At 39.7% G+C, this 22,721-nt stretch overlaps 1 protein-coding gene across 3 annotated transcripts in view; it reads right to left on the minus strand.

Moving 5' to 3' along the window:
- The window catches only part of LOC139399569 (glycophorin-C-like), a 28,126-nt gene extending 22,839 nt beyond the window's left edge, over nt 1-5,287 (minus strand). Inside the window, exons 1-2 of one of the 3 annotated variants that reach the window (XM_071144941.1) lie at nt 4,905-5,287; nt 1,136-1,171 (exon numbers count right to left, since the gene is read on the minus strand). In XM_071144941.1, coding sequence (XP_071001042.1) covers nt 1,136-1,157 — 22 coding nt within the window. In that variant the 5' untranslated portion in view covers nt 1,158-1,171; nt 4,905-5,287. The remainder of the gene's footprint in view (nt 1-1,135; nt 1,172-4,904) is intronic. The other 2 variants (XM_071144933.1, XM_071144949.1) reach the window with 2 other exon arrangements.
- Between the last annotated feature and the right edge of the window lie 17,434 nt (nt 5,288-22,721).

Genomic DNA, 22,721 nt, shown 5'->3' on the forward strand with positions numbered 1-22,721 from the left:
TAAACCCTCAGATATTGCTCGTTATAACATCTGGATATTTCAAAATGTAAAGTATTCAATAGATTAATATCATTTGCAATTCTTGATTCTAACATTTTACTCAGTCATTTTCTCTCATTCAGTATATTTGTGTACGTGTAAGAGCTATTTTGTGTATTTGTAACGGTCGTCACCGCTACTTGCTTAGCGAGTACCGCTTCCTCCCGATTCAGCTCACACTGAGACCTAGGAGATCTGCCTTTATAGTCTTACCAGTCGGCCCCTTTGACAAGTTAGCAGTTTTTCAGAGCAAGTGGCGACACTTCAGGCTGAGGAGTGAGTTTCACACATCACCATATTCCATATAGCAATGAAAATGTATTGCAAATATAGAGAATTACAGGAAATATAAATGTTCTATAATGTATGGAAACTGTATGGAAATGCTTTTACTTTTCTGACATCTACTTTATTTAAGAAAAATGTGGTTGTCTCACCTAGCTAACAGTCGCTCTGGATAAGAGTGTCTGCTAAATGACTCAAATGTAAAACATTTAAATGTCAATGCTTTGAAAGAAATTCTAACAACACTAACAATCTTCTTCCTGCTATGTCAATGTTTGGCCACTTTACAAGGCAGCTCTTGACAGGACACACAGGTGGAGTCTAAAGAAATAAAAAAAACGATGAAATCCAACTCAACAATGGAAGATCACAAGGTGTAAAATAAAACCGCTGCTTGCTGTTGTTAATTTTGTTTTGGTTTCTTGATTGGAACACACCTGGCCCAAACCCAGTAATACAAGCATCACTCAGCATGCCTCTTAGACTACCAGGTGTCCGATATATGTTGTGCTTCTTCCATTTTTTTTTTATCTCAGGGGTAGACAAGGTCAGGTGCTGTGTGCTTTACAACAGTGTGGAGTATAGGGGGTCTCGAGAGTTACAGTACAGTGAGAGGGAATCTGTTTTAGTACTTTCACCCTGGCTCCACCCCATATACTCCAAACCATTATCCCTTCCTGTAAAATACTGTAGTGGAGCAGAAGGTTACAATCTGTTTCTGTTCTGCAAGGCACAGCCCAGGCTGCTCAGGCATGCAGAGAGTTGTGTGGTGGTTCAACGGTACCAGACTGGACAGTTGGAGAATACTTACTGGTTGGCATGGGTTGTGTCATGGCTTCTGGTTCGCCTGGTCAGGGGTCGTGTTAAAGGCCACAGCCGGGCAGAGTGGGTGTAGGCAGGACGTCCAGAGAGAGAAAAGGAAAGAGAGAGAAGAAGAAAGAGACAGAGACAGGAATTAGAGGGTAAAGCTGTATCCTGATGTAGGAGTGTGGGGGTGTTACTCAGCTCTCTAGTATCAAATCTCTATGTGAAAGGAAGTAAGAGGAGATGGTATGTAAATATCCTAATCCCTCTTAGCCTGTTTAGTATAGGTGCAAAGAAATGTGTTCTGTACACACACACAAACACAAATGCTTGCACACATGAACAAAAGACGGGCCGCCCCCAGGTGGTGAGGGTAGGCAACAACATCTCCTCCCCGCTGATCCTCAACACTGGGGCCCCACAAGGGTGCGTTCTGAGCCCTCTCCTGTACTCCCTGTTCACCCACGACTGCGTGGCCACGCACGCCTCCAACTCAATCATCAAGTTTGCGGACGACACAACAGTGGTAGGCTTGATTACCAACAACGACGAGACGGCCTACAGGGAGGAGGTGAGGGCCCTCGGAGTGTGGTGTCAGGAAAATAACCTCACACTCAACGTCAACAAAACTAAGGAGATGATTGTGGACTTCAGGAAACAGCAGAGGGAACACCCCCCTATCCACATCGATGGAACAGTAGTGGAGAGGGTAGCAAGTTTTAAGTTCCTCGGCATACACATCACAGACAAACTGAATTGGTCCACTCACACAGACAGCATCGTGAAGAAGGCGCAGCAGCGCCTCTTCAACCTCAGGAGGCTGAAGAAATTCGGCTTGTCACCAAAAGCACTCACAAACTTCTACAGATGCACAATCGAGAGCATCCTGGCGGGCTGTATCACCGCCTGGTATGGCAACTGCACCGCCCTCAACCGTAAGGCTCTCCAGAGGGTAGTGAGGTCTGCACAACGCATCACCGGGGGCAAACTACCTGCCCTCCAGGACACCTACACCACCCGATGTCACAGGAAGGCCATAAAGATCATCAAGGACATCAACCACCCGAGCCACTGCCTGTTCACCCCGCTATCATCCAGAAGGCGAGGTCAGTACAGGTGCATCAAAGCTGGGACCGAGAGACTGAAAAACAGCTTCTATCTCAAGGCCATCAGACTGTTAAACAGCCACCACTAACACTGAGTGGCTGCTGCCAACACACTGACACTGACTTAACTCCAGCCACTTTAATAATGGGAATTGATGGGAAATGATGTAAATATATCACTAGCCACTTTAAACAATGCTACCTTATATAATGTTACTTACCCTACATTATTCATCTCATATGCATACGTATATACTGTACTCTATATCATCGACTGTATCCTTATGTAATACATGTATCACTAGCCACTTTAAACTATGCCACTTTGTTTACATACTCATCTCATTTGTACATACTGTACTCGATACCATCTACTGTATCTTGCCTATGCTGCTCTGTACCATCACTCATTCATATATCCTTATGTACATATTCTTTATCCCCTTACACTGTGTACAAGACAGTAGTTTTGGAATTGTTAGTTAGATTACTTGTTATTACTGCATTGTCGGAACTAGAAGCACAAGCATTTCGCTACACTCGCATTAACATCTGCTAACCATGTGTATGTGACAAATAAAATTTGATTTGATTTGATTTGATTTGAAGACAAACCCACACACCTGTTGCGCTGTTGCATTCACTAGGTCTTGCTGCTCTGTTCTTTAGATCACATATTTTATTGCTACACAGATACAGATACTTATGGCCCTGCCTAGACCAAGCAAATTGTTTTTTTTTTCAATTGTAGAGCAAAAAATATTCCACTTTATTTGGAACGGCAAACCAGACAAAATTAAACGGGCCTATTTATATAATGAATAGGGAGGGCTGAAATTACTAAATATTAAAGCATTGAACCTCTTACTAAAATATTCTGTCATACAAAAGTTGTACTTAAGTCCTAAATGGTTTTCCAGTCAAATGTAAAATGTATATAGTATGTATAAGCTGGAAGTTGACGCCTACATTTTGTTGTTCATTAGTTTACTCCAGTTAGCGGAGGGGTGATAGGGTTAGGGGAAATAATAAAGAAGCAAAATATATGGGGGATTGGAAATGTTGCAGACAATTACATTGATAGAATCCACAATCTATCTGCAATATTAAAGTGGATCTACCCTCTAAAACAATAAAACAAATACAAAATAACAAGTGAGGCTGTCTATACAATCCCATTCCCTTAGACATGGTCCAAAAGCCCTCCTCCCTCTGCTTCCCTGTATCTGCAGCATGCTGACCCAACTGCTTTCTAACAAACAGAGGAAGTGCTGCTGTGAGGAAGCATGGAGCACAGCCTTATCGCAGTCAAACAGTCAGATATACAGTTTAGTCTGGAGAGCTGAATAACTCTCCTCACTCCCCTCTTCTGCCCTCCTCACACCAACCCTGTGAATGCTCAGGTTTTTAACGCTCATTACTAGTGACTTTTTAGAGAAAAGGATAAAGACAAATATTAACTTACAGATTTATAACGCTAAGGGGGGCCTTACAGAGGGTCACTTACTCTGGTACAGTCCAATCAGTCTTAGGGCCATGACCATTCATACTGTACTGAATACCAGTGTGAATGTTAATGTGGATATACTCAATTAAACAACCATTGTGTACTCTTTCTCTGCTACTGTATGAATAATTTCCTAGCATTTTTTTCTCACTTTCCCTATGTCAGGTTGTTACTACTTTTGCTCTAAATAATGTGTGGTTTCTAACATAATATGTTCTACTTATAATACAGTTGTAATAACGTAATAATAACCAGCAACATACACAGTTAAAAAATTGTTCTGTTCATGGGTATCATCATGGCTGCCTCTCTCCTGCATGAAGTTAGCACATGCAATCTTCTTCCTTCTTCTACAGGGACGGGCAACTTTGATGGGTGTGGGGGCTCTTACACAACGTGCAAGCCCCCTCCCCCCGGCTACCTGGTTACATTAGATAATTTTGTCTCAGAACTTACCTTCTGTGTCTTGGAGAGTCTTGCAGTACCCAACCAATGTCAAGTCATAACCATAACGTTTTGACTCAAGGGTGTCAAGTAGAATCCAAGCATTGACGCTGAACTTTGTGTACCACAGAAGTAATTTTGACCTAAATTTTCCGTGTTAGGTGTCTACTGGCTGACTGGGTGCCACGATGAGGGCAGATGTCATTCACAGCTGCACCGTCACATAAGCTGAAAAGGCTGTTTGTGTTTAGTTTTCATAAAATGCAGGCTACTGCATCATAGATGTATAACTCTGTAGGCTACATACCACTATCTGCCTCAATTATAACTTTACAGAAGTGTCTTATGTGAGGAGACACAGTAACACTTTGACCAACGTTGAGGTGGGAAAACAGCCTACTGGTTATAACAAGCCTCAAAATCTCAGTTGCAGGGTGCTTGTGTAAGTAAACAACTAATCAACAAGTTGCTTCATTATTTCCTGCTTTGTTAATAGCTACTATGCCACTGTATAGTATATCTCTAAACAGACTCAGGAAGCTCTGCCTTCATCAGGTCTGTTACTATGACAACCTGTCATGAGTCAAGAGCAGTAACAGATAGTACTAACTTTGTCCAGGGTGCAAGAGAAAATTCTACCCTAACTGCATTAAAAGCATGCAGAAAAAAGACATCCTAAATCGTTTTCAAAAAGGACCTTAAAAGGAGCATGCACTCACCAGCTGCACAGCAACAGGTTTCCAAGAATCCCTTCCTGTTCTCTCTAACTCCACTCTCCAAGAATAAACCCTTATTCAGAACAGGTTAGCAGAACATTTAAAGGTAGTCAGTCCTCCCTCTTAACAAATATTTCACCTTAAGACATTCACCCTAACAGTGTCTGTAGCCAAAACAATTTTTCTCTCGCCCTAAGAACCGGGTGTGCTATGCAGCACATGAACTGTTTTTTTCCCCCCTGTGCCTGTAAACCTATTCCCCTAACTAATTATCTCTTCCACTCCACCAATGGACCGGGAGGCCCCTCCCAGCACCATGCAAATGATCCCCAGCTGTTGTGGGGCTGATTCTCACTTTATGCCGCTTTCATGTGCTATTCGGAACTAGGAAACTCTACACCAGTCGTTCTCTCATCATTTGTTCCACGCAACTGTAACTCTAGAGCCATGAATTTCATTCCCATAGGCTCAAAAATCCCTTTCTGTTAAGTCAGTTTTAGCGAAACCTTGTTTGAATCGATACCAGGGTTTTGGACTACATAACTCCCATGATGAATTTGTTTTTGCTCAGTCCACACCCTTTACAACTAAAGTCAACGGCAGTAATTCACAGATTACATTTTGGCAAGAGGACAATGCCCTACCCTTTCCCCTCTTCCTGTCCCCTCCCTCTGGCCTACCCCGGATTAATGCGACGTTCATGTGCTAGTGGAAACTAAGAAATTCAGAATTTTCTGACTTGCTAAATGGTTGAACGCGGCATGTGTATGCCTTCATCCAAAGCCATATATACTGAATAGAGAGTTGGGCCAATGAGGTTTCTGTCTGAATGTTCCGAGTGAGCCACTTCCTCCTCCATAGCCGTCGCTAAGTGATAGTTGACTCTTCTGAGTTGTGCTGCGTAAGGCTTTATATAAAAAAGGTTACCCCTTTTTCTCCCCAATTTCGTGGTATCCAATTGGTAGTTACAGTCTTGTCTCATCGCTGCAACTCCCGTGCGGACTCGGGAGAGGGGAAGGTCGAGAGCCGTGCGTCCTCCGAAACACAACCCAACTGCTTCTTGACACAATGCCCACATAACCCGGAAGCCAACAATCATTTTAAATTCTATTCATGTTCATTCTAACTCGAAGCCATATCCCTTTTATTGGGTTTGCTTATTATGCATTGTCAACGTTGACCTCAGCAAGACTCAATAGAGTGGTGAGGAGGTGAAGGAGCTCTGGGGACCTTTTGTGTCCGGAAGTAATTTAGCCATTCATTACACTCTGTAGAGTTGCTATTTTCTTGAGTTTTCTTGTGTCAATTAGCACGTGACATTTCTGGATTACTCATTATATTAATAAATTCCAATTTAATTAACAAATACAATAGCCAGTTTTATAAAGGTTAAGGTTACAATATTTTGTACAAATCTGTCTGTGTTGGCAAAGTCACCACTGTTGGGTTGTAATTTTAAATACTTGCTAGAAGTTAATGGTTACTTACATGTATGAGGAATGTATATCAAATCAAATCAAATCAAATTTATTTATATAGCCCTTCGTACATCAGCTGATATCTCAAAGTGCTGTACAGAAACCCAGCCTAAAACCCCAAACAGCAAGCAATGCAGGTGTAGAACCACGGTGGCTAGGAAAAACTCTCTAGAAAGGCCAAAACCTAGAAAGAAACCTAGAGAGGAACCAGGCTATGTGGGGTGGCCAGTCCTCTTCTGGCTGTGCCGGGTGGAGATTATAACAGAACATGGCCGAGATTTTCAAATGTTCATAAATGACCAGCATGGTCCAATAATAATAAGGCAGAACAGTTGAAACTGGAGCAGCAGCACGGCCAGGTGGACTGGGGACAGCAAGTAGTCATCATGTCAGGTAGTCCCGAGGCATGGTCCTAGGGCTCAGGTCCTCCGAGAGAGAGAAAGAAAGAGAGAAATAGAGAGAGCACACTTAAATTCACACAGGACACCGAATAGGACAGGAGAAGTACTCCAGATATAACAAACTGACCCTAGCCCCCCGACACATAAACTACTGCAGCATAAATACTGGAGGCTGAGACAGGAGTGGTCAGGAGGTTGGTTATGAGCCAGGGGCTTGGAATGTTACTAAGTAAGGGAAAAAGGCAATCACATAGTAGCGGTCACTGGTAAGGGTAGATAGTGGTGGATTAGTGAAGAATGGGGGCCCGAGGTCAGGTCAGATCACATGAAGGGAGAAGGAACAGTTTATTACCCACATTACTTAACTTCCTGCCTAGCAACAAAGATGTAGTGTCTAGAGAAAAGGCTCTACCTAAAGGGTGGTATAAATACTTGTGCTGGTGCAAACATGTCTTGATCTTTTTCAGCTGTTTGACCCAGTGGGTGAATAAACTTGGTTTGAGCTTTAACTAGTTGTCTGTTAGGTTCTAAATAAACAGAGTGAAAATGAACACCACATATTCCATCGAGCCAAGCGGGGAAGGCTGCCCTTTGTCACAGTTCCAAGGTCAGTCAGAACGTCCAGCTAACCCTATGCCAATGATCTCAAAACTGAACTTAAGTAGCAATGATATCCTTCGCCACCGCCATCTTGCGACAGATATCATAAAGTAGTCATGACCATTCAACAAAACAATGAAACAACATTGAAACAATGTTTATTTCCAGCAAATGTCTTAGTTATATGATTGTATAACTAGCAAAGGAGTTTTGAAGTTGAGGGTGCGGTATTTAGGGAGCTGGGTAATGAGGACGAAAACTAGCATAGTTCATTCATCAGCTAGTTTCGACAGGGAAAACCAGGGAAAACCTGCTCTGGCCTAGTGTGCATGTGTTCCCATGCGCAACAGGCTAATTCTGGAGACAGATTGTAGTTTTTATGCCCGGAAAGCAGGAGCTGGTAGGGAAAAGCTTGATTGAACAATTCAAGTTTCAAGTTTTAATGTCACATCCAAAAGTACAGTGAAATGCTTTTCTTGTAAGCTCTAAACCCAGTAATGCAGTAATCAATAACAATGTAATACTAAACATTACATAAGGTAGAACAAAAACATACACGAGAATTAGGAATAAGAAATAAGAAGAACACGAGAAAGTAAGTAAGCATACTATATACACTCAGTTACAGTACCATATTTACAATGTGCAGGGATACTGGAGGGATAGAGGCAGATATGTAGAAGGGTAAGGCAACTAGGATATATAATAAACAGAGTACAAAAAAAATGTGATCCAACAGAAAAAAATAACAAATAATATGACAAATATTGTGGCTAAGTTCAAATATACTAACAGATAAAAATACAAACATTATACCTTTTTTGCATTTTTTTCCCAAAAGATAATATTTTTAAATAATATTATAAATAGGACTAGTGGAGTTATGTCACACATGCAGCTAACAAAAATATATGGAAATATCTGCTCTGTGCAAAATTACAACCAACTAATTGCAGCATTATGGCAAAAATGGAAGAGGAAAGTGGAAGGGGGAAATAGTAGGGAACTTGTCTGTCAGCTCTGCACTAAAAAACATAATTGGTTAAAGAAAATTGTGACAAATAAAAATGTATACCAGTTTCATTTGAGGATAAAACATTTTGACAACTGTGCAAAATAGTTGGGAAGAGATTTTTGATGTACTGATTCCACGGCACATTGTTTATGAACTAATATGCAAAAAGACGCCGGATTCAAAACTTCCAAACTTTTGACTGGTACTGTATGTATGTATATGTATTTGTGTGAATATAGTTATGTATGTGTATCTGTACAGTACCAGTCAAAAGTTTGGACACACCTACTCATTCAAGGGTTTTTCTTTATTTGTAGAATAATTGTAAAGACATCAAAACGTTCAAATAACACATATGGAATCATGTAGTAACCAAAAAAGTGTTAAACAAATCAAAATATATATTTTTTGAGATTCTTCAAAGTAGCCACCCTTTGCCTTGATGACAGCTTTGCACACTCTTGGCATTCTCTCAACCAGCTTCATGAGGTAGTCACCTGGAATGCATTTCAATTAACTTCTTGCGACCAGCAAACCCGTATCCGGGAGCGTAATCATAGCCTCAAACGCATTAGCATAACGCAACTTTTCCTATTCATGAAAATCGCAAATGAAATGAAATAAATATATTCAAACACAAGCTTAGCCTTTTGTTAACCTCTTGGAACTCCCCATACCGGATCCGGTATCAGGAATACAGACTCAAGCTCATTACCATAACGCAACGTTAACTATTCATGAAAATCGCAAATGAAATGAAATAAATATGCCATCTCGCAAGCTTAGCCTTTTGTAAACAAAACTGTCATCTCAGATTTTCAAAATATGCTTCTCAACCATAGGAAAACAATAATTTGTGTAACAGTAGCTAGCAAACAAAGGATTTAGCGTTAGCATTAGCGTTAGCATCCAGCACGCAACATTTCAACAAAAACATAAAAGCCTTCAAATAAAATCATTTACCTTTGAAGAACTTCTGATGTTTTCAATGAGGATACTCTCAGTTGGATAGCAGATGCTCAGTTTTTCCAAAAAGATTCTTTGTGTATTAGAAATAGCTCCGTTTTATACATCACATTTGGCTACCAAAAAAAAACCGAAAATTCAGTCCTCAAAACGCGAACTTTTTCCAAATTAACTCCATAATATCGACTGAAAACATGGCAAACGCTGTTTAGAATCAATCATCAAGGTGTTTTTCACATATCTCTTCATTGATACATCGTTCTTGGACACATGCTTTCTCCCCTGAATCAAATGGTAAAGTGGAAGCAGCTGGCAATTGCGCACCGAATTCGACGCAGGACACCAGGCGGACACTTGGAAAATGTAGTCTCTTATGGTCAATCTTCCAATGATATGCCTACAAATACGTCACAATGCTGCTAAGACCTTGGGCGAACGACAGAAAGTGTAGGCTCATTCCTTGCGCAATCACAGCCATATAAGGAGACAATGGAAAACAGAGCTTCAGAAATTCTGCTAATTCCTGGGTGATGCATCATCTTGGTTTCGCCTGTAGAATGAGTTCTGGGGCACTTACAGACAAAATCTTTGCAGATTCTGAAACTTCAGAGTGTTTTCTTTCCAAAACGGTCAAGAATATGCATAGTCGAGCATCTTTTCGTGACAAAATATCGCGCTTAAAACGGGAACGTTTTTTATCCAAAAATGAAATAGCGCCCCCAGAGATCCAACAGGTTAACAACACTGTCATCTCAGATTTTCAAAATATGCGTTACATCCAACGCTAGACAAGCATTTGTGTAAGTTTAGCATGGCATAATGCTAGGAAAATAAAAAAATAAGAAAAGCAACCAAATTAAATCATTTACCTTTGAAGAACTTCAGATGCTTTCACTCAGGAGACTCCCAGTTAGATAGCAAATGTTCCTTTTTTCCAAAAAGAATATTTCTGTAGGCGAAAAAGCTCCCATTTGTTCATCAGTTTTGGCTGAGAAATCGACCGAAAAATACTTCAACTATAACGCCAAACTTTTTTCAAACTTTGCTTCATAATACTGACAGAAACACGGCAAATGTTGTTTAGGATCCATCCTCAAGGTGTTTTTAACATATATATTCAATAATATATCCGTCAAGGCAATTGTTTTCTCATAAGAAGTGATTGGAAAAATGGCTACCTCAGTATTTTACGCGAGATTTTCTCCGGGAGACACCATGTGACCACTCGCCAAATATGGTCCCTTACAGCCATTCTCCAATGGAAATGCCTAAAAAGATGTCACAATGCTGTAGACACCTTGGGGAATGCGTGGAAAACCTAAGCTCATTCGTAGCTCATTCACAGCCATATAAGGAGTCATTGGCATGAGGCGGTTTCAAAAAATGCGGCACTTCCTGATTGGATTTTTATCTGGGTTTCGCCTGTAACATCAGTTCTGTGGCACTCACAGACAATATCTTTGCAGTTTTGGAAACGTCAGAGTGTTTTCTTTCCAAAGCTGTCAATTATATGCATAGTCGAGCATCTTTTCGTGACAAAATATCTTGTTTAAAACGGGAACGTTATTCATAAAAAGTTAAAATAGCGCCCCCTATATCTAACTGGTTAACAGGTGTGTCTTGTTAACACTTTTTTGGTTACTACATGATTCCATTTGTGTTATTTCATAGTTTCGATGTCTTCACTACTAGAAAATAGTAAAATACAGAAAAACCCTTGAATGAGTAGGTGTTCTGAAACTTTAGACCGGTAGTGTTTATATATATACACTATATATATATACAGTGGGGAGAACAAGTATTTGATACACTGCCGATTTTGCAGGTGTTCGTACTTACAAAGCATGTAGAGGTCTGTAATTTTTATCATAGGTACACTTCAACTGTGAGAGACGGAATCTAAAACAAAAATCCAGAAAATCACATTGTATGATTTTTAAGTAATTCATTCGCATTTTATTGCATGACATAAGTATTTGATACATCAGAAAAGCAGAACTTAATATTTGGTACAGAAACCTTTGTTTGCAATTACAGAGATCATACGTTTCCTGTAGTTCTTGACCAGGTTTGCTCACACTGCAGCAGGGATTTTGGCCCTCTTCTCCATACAGACCTTCTCCAGATCCTTCAGGTTTCGGGGCTGTCGCTGGGCAATACGGACTTTCAGCTCCCTCCAAAGATTTTCTATTGGGTTCAGGTCTGGAGACTGGCTAGGTAGGCCACTCCAGGACCTTGAGATGCTTCTTACGGACCAGTTGCCCTAGCTGTGTGTTTCGGGTCGTTGTCATGCTGGAAGACCCAGCCACGACCCATCTTCAATGCTCTTACTGAGGGAAGGATGTTGTTGGCCAAGATCTCGCGATACATGGCCCCATCCATCTTCCCCTCAATACGGTGCAGTCGTCCTGTCCCCTTTGCAGAAAAGCATCCCCAAAGAAAGATGTTTCCACCACCATGCTTCACGGCTGGGATGATGTTCTTGGGGTTGTACTCATCCTTCTTCTTCCTCCAAACACGGCGACTGGAGTTTAGACCAAAATTGTGGAGAGGTTGGAGTCTGTTTGATTGAGTGTGTGGACAGGTGTCTTTTATACAGGTAACAAGTTAAAACAGGCGCAGTTAATACAGGTAATGAGTGGAGAACAGGAGGGCTTCTTAAAGAAATACTAACAGGTCTGTGACAGCCGGAATTCTTACTGGTTGGTAGGTGATCAAATACTAATTAATTACTTTAAAATCATACAATGTGATTTTCTGGATTGTTGTGTTAAATTCCGTCTCTCACAGTTGAAGTGTACCTATGTTAAAAATTACAGACCTTTACATGCTTTGTAAGTAGGAAAACCTGCAAAATCGGCAGTGTATCAAATACTTGTTCTCCCCACTGTATTTATATATATATATATATATATATATATATATATATATATATATATATATATATATATACAGTGCCTTGCGAAAGTATTCGGCCCCCTTGAACTTTGCAACCTTTTGCCACATTTCAGGCTTCAAACATAAAGATATAAAACTGTATTTTTTTGTGAAGAATCAACAACAAGTGGGACACAATCATGAAGTAGAACGACATTTATTGGATATTTCAAACTTTTTTAACAAATCAAAAACTGAAAAATTGGGCGTGCAAAATTATTAAAATTATTAAAATAATATACAAAAAAATAATAATTGGCAATGTACCAACTCTACAGCTTTTTCAGGGGATACTGCACATCAACTATTTATCTTGGTTTACGGGTGATACTGTACATATCTTTATTCCTCCCTGTCTGACTTTCCAGGGTGTTAGGTTTCTGAGAGAGATAATGTTGCTTCTCCAACAGCGTCCATTCATTTTGACACATACTGTACACGCAGTGGGATTGCTCATCATCTGGCCATTTATTTCAAATGTCTTTGCATGTCGCACTCTATAAAATACGTCGCTATAGGTCTACTTTCACACTCGCACACACAGTTTGACGACACCCCTTCTGGCAAAGTCTTAAATCATGACCCAAGAGTCCGATCTAGATTTTGCTCCACTGCCTCTGGTTTGCCACAACGCAACTGCACCTCTGCCTTGATGAGGTATTGTTGTCAACCTACCCTGATAAAGTTGTTATTTATTTCCATGCATTTTAATGAACTTTTGTTTTATCAGGTAAATTGACTGAGAATATGTTCTCATTTGCAACAACAACCTGGGGAAGAGTTGACGAGGAGAGGGGGAGAAATGAGTCAATTGGAAACTGTAGATGTAATGAGCTAGAACTTGATGCATTACCCGTAGTACATTTAATGGACAATTTTTTATTAGATTAAAACACTTAGGAAACACAATGGAAAACAACTGTGAAGCTAAAATCAGTAACTAACAGAGAAGTAAAGATACAGTAAAACACTGTTTTGAATCAATTACCATTGGGTTTGTTCAACCTCAAAAATGTTTTGCTCTATGACACTCACAAGCCACACAAGAGTAGTTCGAAGGTCAGGGGTTCTTCTACAGTACATACAGTAGAAAATAATAGGAACTCACAGGACATAGTGTCTATAATACTGTAATAATCTCACATAGTTGCTGTCACAAACGCCAACCTCCTCACAGTTGACACTGACTAGTTGGACATTCATTTCCCATTGAGCAAACAATTTCCGTACTTAAAGCATTCTTATAAATTCACTTTCATATTTTTTTTTGCTTGTAGGACCTTATTTTGTTATTAATATTTGAATGCAACTGTTTAAATCAAATCGAATAAAATAAAATAAAATAAAATGTTATTAGTCACATGCGCCAAATACAAAAGGTGTAGACCTTACAGTGAAATGCTTACTTATGAGCCCCTAACCAACAATGCAGATTCAAAAAATATGTATAAGAATAAGAAATAAAAGTAACAAGTAATTAAAGAGGAGCAGTAAAAAAATAACAATATATACAGGGGGGGGGGGGTGCAGGTACAGAGTCAATGTGCGGGGGCACCGGTTAGTTGAGGTAGTATGTACATGTAGGTAGAGTTAATTAAAGTGGCATAGATGACAACAGAGAGTGGCAGTGGTGTGGAGAGGGGAGGGGGAGGGCAATGTGAATAGTCTGGGTAGCCATTTGACTAGATGTTCAGGATTCTAATGGCTTTGGGGTAGAAGCTGTTTAGAAGCCTCTTGGACCTAGACTTGGCGCTCCTTTACCGCTTGCTGTGTGGTAGCAGAGAGAACAGTCTATGACTAGGGTGGCTGGAGTCTATGACAATTGTCAGGGACTTCCTCTGACACCGCCTGGTATAAAGGTCCTGGATTGCAGGAAGCTTGGCCTCAGTGATGTACTGGGCTGTTTGCACTACCCTCTGTAGTGCCTTGCGGTCGGAGGCCGAGCAGTTGCCATACCAGGCAGTGATGCAACCAGTCAGGATGCTCTTGATGGTGCAGCTTTAGAACCTTTTGAAGATTTGAGGACCCATGTCTCCTGAGGGGGAATAAGTTTTGTTGTGCCCGCTTCACGACTGTCATGGTGTGCTTGGACCATGTTAGTTTGTTTAAGTCAAATTGTTTTGTTTTCTCCTTGTAGCCTTGGTTGTCCTGAAACAAAATGGTAAAACACTTCAATGTGAGGCTAAATATAATTGCTGGACATAAATAAAGTAGTGAAATAAGCGTTGATTTTTGTTGGGGTCCTTGGGCCTGATGAGGTTTTAAAGGGATAGTTCACCCAAATTACAAAATTACATATTGGTTTCCATGCTTTGGTTTGTTTTCCACTTTTTCAAATGCTAACTTTTTAGCATTTGTGGAAATAATCCAATGCAAGTCAATGGTACCTATATTAGCATTTTCACGCTTCATGTCCAAATCTAAAATCTTACTTGTTGGTTTGGATATGGAGCCCAAAAATGCTAATATAGGTTACGTGTTCCACACATTGAATTTGTGCTACAAATGCCGGAAAATTACCATTTGAAACAGTGGCAAGGTAAACAAAACAAAGCATGGGTTGCCTTCATACATAGTCCTTAAAATACTTATAGTTAGCTAACGCACTTTTGTACATCGCGCTGTACAATTTACCTTATTTTAGCCCCCCAAAAACATAGTACTGTAATATGAATACCATTGTAAAGCATAATTTCTCCCCTTTCCAGTAAAATCAGTGACGAGACCTTCATTATACCCGTCTCTGCATGATTGAAGAAGGCAATGAGCTCCATCGGTTCTTTTTAAAAATGACGGGTGGGGAAGCGAAACCTACTTCATGATAGGGGAGATAAGCCGTGTGGGGACACAGCTTTTTTCACCTGATCTGTCCAACTTATCACCTCTAAAATGTAAATAAACCACCATAAAGAGTTTATTTCATGTGTCATTGCAAACTTATTGGAAGGTTTGTGTCGAATTTGAATCAGGTTTTTAGGGCGGAAGTTATCTTCAGAAGGTAACAGCGGCTGTCGCGGCTTTTGAGAGTCATGTTAGCAAATTTGCAAATGTATACGGAATGGGGTTAGTCAACAGTACAGGGTAAGGAAACTAAATATAATTTTCTAATTTGGGTGAACTATCCCTTTAACATTTAGGGGATACCACCATCTAGTGGACAGAGCATGGTAATGTCAGGATGGGATATAAACCTAACCCTGGTGGGTTCGTTGATGTCCATTTATTTGGATTCCTCATGTCTTACTCATTGTTAGAAAGATGTTTGGTCCAAATCAGATGTTAGGTACTATATTTACTGAATATTATATGAATCCTATAAATTTGGCTAATTTATCATATATCAATCTCAAACAAAATAGAGCTGCAGAGATGCTAATCTCATCTGTTGGTAACTACTGTCGTGTCTTTGGCTATGCCGGATTAAGTGATATGACATGCTATTTTATAAAATCCTTTCTCTGTAATTAATATTACCTGATTGAGCTAATCATGTAAATGTAATTAACTAGAAAGTCGGGGCACCACAAAATAATATTTATAGAGCTTTATCTTCCGAATTGACTTTTAAAACCTAATAATATTTTACATCAATAGCAGACAATTTTAATCGTCATCTTATTTCAGTCTGATCTGAAAGTTGTAAATTCTTGGTTATCTTCACGAACCCTGGCTAACAATTTGAATCAGCAATACAAAATTGTGTTAATTTTATATTTACTAAATACCTAACTAATCACACAGAATTACATATACACAGAATGAATCATACCTTGATTACAAATTATATCATGAAGGAAAACGTCCCTAGCGGAGGGAACAGACATGACACAAAGAAAAGGGTCTGAGTTTGAGTGAAAGAGCGGGATGACTGAGGAACAAAGGGAGAAGTGATATCTCTATCGTAAATACAGTATCTTATGCATTATAAATTACCGCCAATTTGGAAAAGGAAAATGCAATGGAAGGCCTTGTTGCCCAACAGAGTCCTTTGAAGAATGTATCTGCTAGTAAATTGGATACGTTGTAGTAACATCGTTGTGTGGTAGACGGGATACTCTGTCTGTTCTTTCCTAGCCCACGTTTGCAGCTGCTGTTGCTAACTCAACGGCTAGGAGGTATGACTTCTGTAGTGAATAAGAGTTCAAAGTTCATACCATTCGCAACCAAAGCTCATGCTGATGTTGGCTTCGTTCCGTAGTTATTATCTGAACCATTCTGACATCGGACAGTCGTCCTCACATCCTCGGAACAGGAGGTTACATTTTCGTCAAGGCTTTATATAGTGGAGCGAGAACGGTGTGTTTGAAAAGATTTAGAACCCATGTCTCTTTACAGGGGCAGGCCACTGATTGAGCAGAGCCCTATCCTTATGAAAACTCAAATCTCTCATTTGGAAGCTAAAATTACATTTAATCTTTTCACCAATAATTTTATATTTAAACATTTAAATTTAACAACAATTCCATGTGAATCCGATAACTACAATGTGCAGACTTTCCACTTTATAGTTTATGTCATCCTGTCACGCCCTGGTCGAAGTATTTTGTGTGTATCTTCATTTATTTGGTCAGGCCAGGGTGTGGCATGGGTTTTTGTATGTGGTGTGTTTTGTCCTGGGGTTTTGTTAGGTATTGGGTTTGTGGCTTAGTAGGGTTATCTAGCATAGTCTATGGCTGTCTAGAGTGGTTCTCAATCAGAGGCAGGTGTTTATCGTTGTCTCTGATTGGGAACCATATTTAGGCAGCCATATTCTTTGAGTGTTTCGTGGGTGATTGTTCCTGTCTCTGTGTTTACCAGATTGGCTGTATAAGTTTTTGTTACGTTTATTGTTTTTGTATTGATCGTGTTTCGTCTTCATTAAACATGTATCAAAATTACCACGCTGCGTTTTGGTCCGACTCTCTTTCAACCGAAGAAAACCGTAACACATCCTATCATTGTTGAGAATGTCTTAGATGACAACCAAACTGACATCATATTCATTAAGTACCACCGCATATGTTCAATTGGTTGGATTACCAGAATATAGTATATAATATATAACATAATTTCCCCCCACCTTCTGATGTTCCCTGAATCTCTATGTTAACCAAAGGATTTTCATATGTCACATCAGTAGGGTAGAGAGAGGAAAAAGGGGGGAGAGGTATTTATGACTGTCATAAACCTACCCCTAGGCCAACGTCATGACACTACAGAAATGATTTCAAAACAATCTGAGATGGTGGGTGTCATGGCTTGCTGAAATGACATGGAACGACCCATTGAATAACTGTTTTATATCCTCTGTAGCTGAGGAATTGTATCTAAGAAACAAGCTACTGACTCTTCTATAGACAGCAAATATCTAATAATAATAATGGATTAAACCTAGTCATAAAATACGGAATAATAATAATAAACAGAAATACAAACCACATTTTATTCATTTTGAAATAAAACTGAGTGAATCAAGCTTGTTTAGAGATACATTTGAGTTATAGTCTTGTTATACTCTTATTTCAAATACACATCACCCACTGAGCGGAATGCGCTGCGGGGTTCCTCGACACATTGACGGCCTGAAAAGTAAATAAAGCTTGGCTAGCCGGAACTGAATAGCTTTTTAATTGTGACCATTTTCTTTTAGAAACGGGGGTGACTGGTGGCTGTCAGCAACTACAGATGCCAGGCAAACAGTTTTCATACCCATCTCACTGGTGCTAGGATTTTTGCCTATTATTCGAGCTATTACATGAATTACCTAGAAAACAAATTGTCTCGCTAATTTACTGAAGTGGGTGATACTAAACATTGACATAAGAGCTCATTCATTTACATCACCAACTTGCAGTCATAGAGCATGGTGTTGTGGTAACAATAATACATATTCATAACATGTACAGCGATACAGTTTTTGCGTACTGTAGGTTCCTGTAGTAGCCTGATATAAACATATAACACCCCATCAGGCCAGGTGTATATAAATAGACACATGTGAGCTTAATGGTATTTTTTTAATTATTCAAGATCAGCATTCTATATTCTCCTCCAATGACGTGCGGTGAGGTTGGTGGCTGAGTAGGCACTAGCTATTATAGAAGCCAGATTTACTCACAAATAAACTGTCATGAAGCCCAAGCTCACCATACAACAGATAGATCCAACAACCAGAGTAACATAGTCTATTAACCGAAATTGAGAAGAAAAGAAAACACCAAATGTAAATACCAGTGCAGCGAAGTTACTCAAGCGTAATCTTCTGATGACGGCATATTTGAAATCATCTGACAAAATGACACACTGCTCAGCTCAGCCACAGACCAATGTATCATCCACAGTTACAACTTATAGGTGGCACTAAACAACCAATATATGAACACATTTCATCTCAATCATTTGGAATGCTGACTACACATTTCATCACAGTAATTTGCAATGCAAACTCCACAGCCTTTCACAATGTACTTACAACTCTACACACACACAAGCACACACACAATAATATTACAGAGTGGCTGCGGTTCAGGATTTTCAGGAACCCGACTTGCCATGGCTATTGATACGGAGATTTCCGTACATGTGCAGATTGATGTACAGTATTTATTTTATGTGAATGCTGCCCACTCTGCTGCCTGTGTAGCTTCTGCAAAGTGCTTCCACGGCTCCGCTGCCCCTTCCTCCTCCTTGACATGGACGGGAAACTTCATGTTGTACACTAAAGATATGGTCAACATATTCAAAATAGGTATGCTATTGTTACAAGTGCGATTTAACGTTATTTTTTTCAGGAAGGGTGTTAGGCTACGTGTAGCTATCATGTTTTACACAAAAGACATAATCAACATGTTTGAACAAACTTTGTTGTGTGTTGTAACAGTATTGCAAACATAAGCCAGAAACAAAGGCAGGTTATTTCGTGTTTTTAGCTGCTGAGTTACATGCAGCTATTTAGGCAAGCATATCAAACACAAGCGAGACACTGACAGGCTGTCAAAAGAGCAATCATCATTGCAAAAATGTGCTAGTTTTTTTTCCATTAGAAATAGTAGGCAGTCTAAAGTAGTAGGTGACAAACAAACTACGGAACTTTAGCATGCAGGGCGATGCAAAATGATCTCGGCCATTGTCAGAATCTGGTTACCGGTTTGGCCGCCCAGAGGTGGAGCAGTTCGGTAGCCTCCTCGTGCGGTACTTGTATGATCATTGAGAAGCAAAATAGCAGTTAGTAGGGCCTGTGTGTGGTTAAAATGCTAATTGTTTTTTTCCCCCCCAATGTAAAACTCAAGTGGGGAGTTACATGCAGCGATCTAGGTAGCATATCAAACACAATCAAGACACAGACACACAGTCTAATTAGCAATTTAAACTCTGCATTCGCAGCCACTGACATAATATTATTATGCCAAATATTATTACACACTGTTGCGTTCCCCAAATGCTCAACATAAAAAGGAAACTAACAAATGAATCACGGACAACCAAAGCTAAACTAGGTGGGGTTTTAAAAATGGGTTTTGAAAGGCATCCTAATCCTAATGTTTGCTGGCCAAGCAAACTGAAGTAGGGTCTTAACACGGATGCCTTCTAGATTTGCCTGATAACAGACAAACTAAAAGAAAACCGACATCAACTTAGGTTAGGGAGTTAAAATACACATGGAGCAAACCAAAAAGGCAGACAAAATAAAAGGCTTTGTATTCACAAACAAACAGGACGAGCTAAATGGCTGTGTAGCTCTTCCAACATCTCTCATGCCAAGCGAGTCTCTGCAGCTCTTGAATGTCACCTGTGCAGAACCAACCTTCAAATCGAAATCAAAATAAAAACCAAAGCCTGTAACACACACATTCAGTGCCTTTAGAAAGTATTAACACCCCTTGACCTTTTCAACATCCTGTTGTGTTACAGCCGGAATACATTGAGATTTTGTGTCACTGGCTGACAGACAATACCCCATAATGTCAACAGTTTTTACAAATGATAAAAAAATGTAAATCTTTAATGGCAAGCCTAAATAAATTCAGAAGTAAGAATGTGCCTGACAAATCGCATAATAAGTTGCATGCACTCACTCTGTGTACAATAATAGTGTTTAATATTATTTTTGAAAGATTACCTCATCTCTGTACCCCACACAATTATCTGTAATATATGGTTTCCACATATGGTTTCCACATATTATTTATTAGAAACGCACAAAACAACAAAGGAAGAATGAAACAAACAATGAACCGTAACTAAGAGGTGAAACATACACTAACTCAAAACAGTATCCCATAAAACACAGGTGGAAAAATGCTACTTAAATATGATCCCCAATTAGAGACCAAGATAGCCAGCTGCCTCTAATTGGGAATCATACCAAACACCAACATAGAAAAACTAAACTAGAACCCCACATAGAAAATAATAACTAGAAAACACCCCAGTCATGCCCTGAACCTACTCTACCATAGAAAATAAGGGCTCTCTATGGTCAGGACATGACAATGGTTCAACAACATTGTAGTTACTCCACAATACTAACATAAATGACAGAGTGAAAAGAAGGAAGCTTCTACAGAATACAAATATTCAAACACTTACATCCTGTTTGCAATAAGGCACTAAAGTAAAACTGCAAAAATGTTGGAAAAATACATTATTTTTATGTCCAGAATACAAAGCGTTATGTTTGGGGAAAATCCAACACAACACATCGCTGAGTACTGTACCAGTACCATCATATTTTCAAGCATGGTGGTCGCTGCATCATGTTATGGGTATGCTTGTCATCGGCAAGGACTAGGGAGTAAAATAATAATAATAATAATAATAAATGGCATAGAGCTAAACACAGGCAAAATCCTAGAGGAAAACTTGGTTCAGTCTGCTTTCCAACAGATGCTGGGATTCAAATTAAACCTTTCAACATGACAATAACCTAAAACACAAGGCCAAATATACACTGGAGTTGCTTACCAAGATGACATTGAATGTTCCTGAGTGACCTACAGTAGTTACAGTTTTGTCTTAAATCGACTTGAAAATCTATGGCAAGACTTAAAAATGGCTGTCGAGCAGTGATCAACAAGCAACTTGACAGAGCTTGAAGAATTTTAAAAAGAATAATGTGCAAATATTGTACAATCCAGGTGTGCAAAGCTCTTAGAGACCTCCCCAGGAACACTAACAGCTGTAATCACAGGCAAAGGTTGACTCGGGGGGTTGAATACATGTATAATTAAGATATATTAGTGGGTTTATCTTTCATTTTATTTTTCTTGACTGAGAAATGCAGTTCAAAACATCAAAGTGTTTCATCAAAACGAAATTTGAGCTTGACATGTCAAATGCGTCACAGGGATGTTGTCTGTAAATCTAAACCATAAACAGCTAGACCTCTTTAGGAAAGGAAATTGAAATTAAAACCACTGTAGACAATAGTGAAAATGATGAAGGAGGCTACTAAGGGACATCTTTTATACTGTTGAATGGACATCGCCTTGGGGGCAACTTATATGATAGACTATAGGTTAACTCCATGGTGCTGAATGGATTAGCCTGTTGAATGAACATGAGCATTTAGGCCTACCCTTACTACTTAAATGAAGTCCATCGGGGTGAACCTCTCGTGACAGTGTTGTAAAAGTCTTTATTCCACTTGAGTTTGACAAGTCTCTCAGTAGTGGCATGAGGGCCAAGAATGGCACAGTTGTGCTTTCCCAACACTCCCAATACATAATCCACCAAGGCCGCAGGTCGTTTGTCATCGCTCACTTCAATCAAAAATGTTTTTTGTTGTTGTTTTATTTCACCTTTATTTAACCAGGTAGGCTAGTTGACAACAAGTTCTCATTTACAACTGCGACCTGGCCAAGATAAAGCAAAGCAGTGTGACACAGACAACAACACAGAGTTACACATGGAATAAACAATAAACAAGCCAATAACACAAACAAGTCAATGACACAGTAGAAAAAAAAGTCTATATACAGTGTGTGCAAAAGGCATGAGGAGGTAGGTTATAAATATGCCATAGGAGCGAATAATTACAATTTGGCAGATTAACACTGGAGTGATAAATGAGCAGATGATGATGTGCAAGTAGAGATACTGGTGTGCAAAAGAGCAGAAAAGTAAATAAAAACAGTATGGGGATGAGGTAGGTAGATTGGGTGGGCTATTTACAGATGGACTATGTACAGCTGCAGCGATCGGTTAGCTGTTCAGATAGCTGATGTTTAAAGTTGGTGAGGGAAATAAAAGTCTCCAACTTCAGCGATTTTTGCAATTCGTTCCAGTCACTGGCAGCAGAGAACTGGAAGGAAAGGCGGCCAAATGGGGTGTTGGCTTTGGGGATGATCAGTGAGATATACCTGCTGGAACGTGTGCTACGGGTGGGTGTTGTTATCGTAACCAGTGAACTGAAATCCCCAAAACTCCTCCTTGACTTTGCATT

Source organism: Oncorhynchus clarkii, chromosome 3, assembly GCF_045791955.1.
Source record: "Oncorhynchus clarkii lewisi isolate Uvic-CL-2024 chromosome 3, UVic_Ocla_1.0, whole genome shotgun sequence".
NCBI classification, from domain to species: domain Eukaryota; kingdom Metazoa; phylum Chordata; class Actinopteri; order Salmoniformes; family Salmonidae; genus Oncorhynchus; species Oncorhynchus clarkii.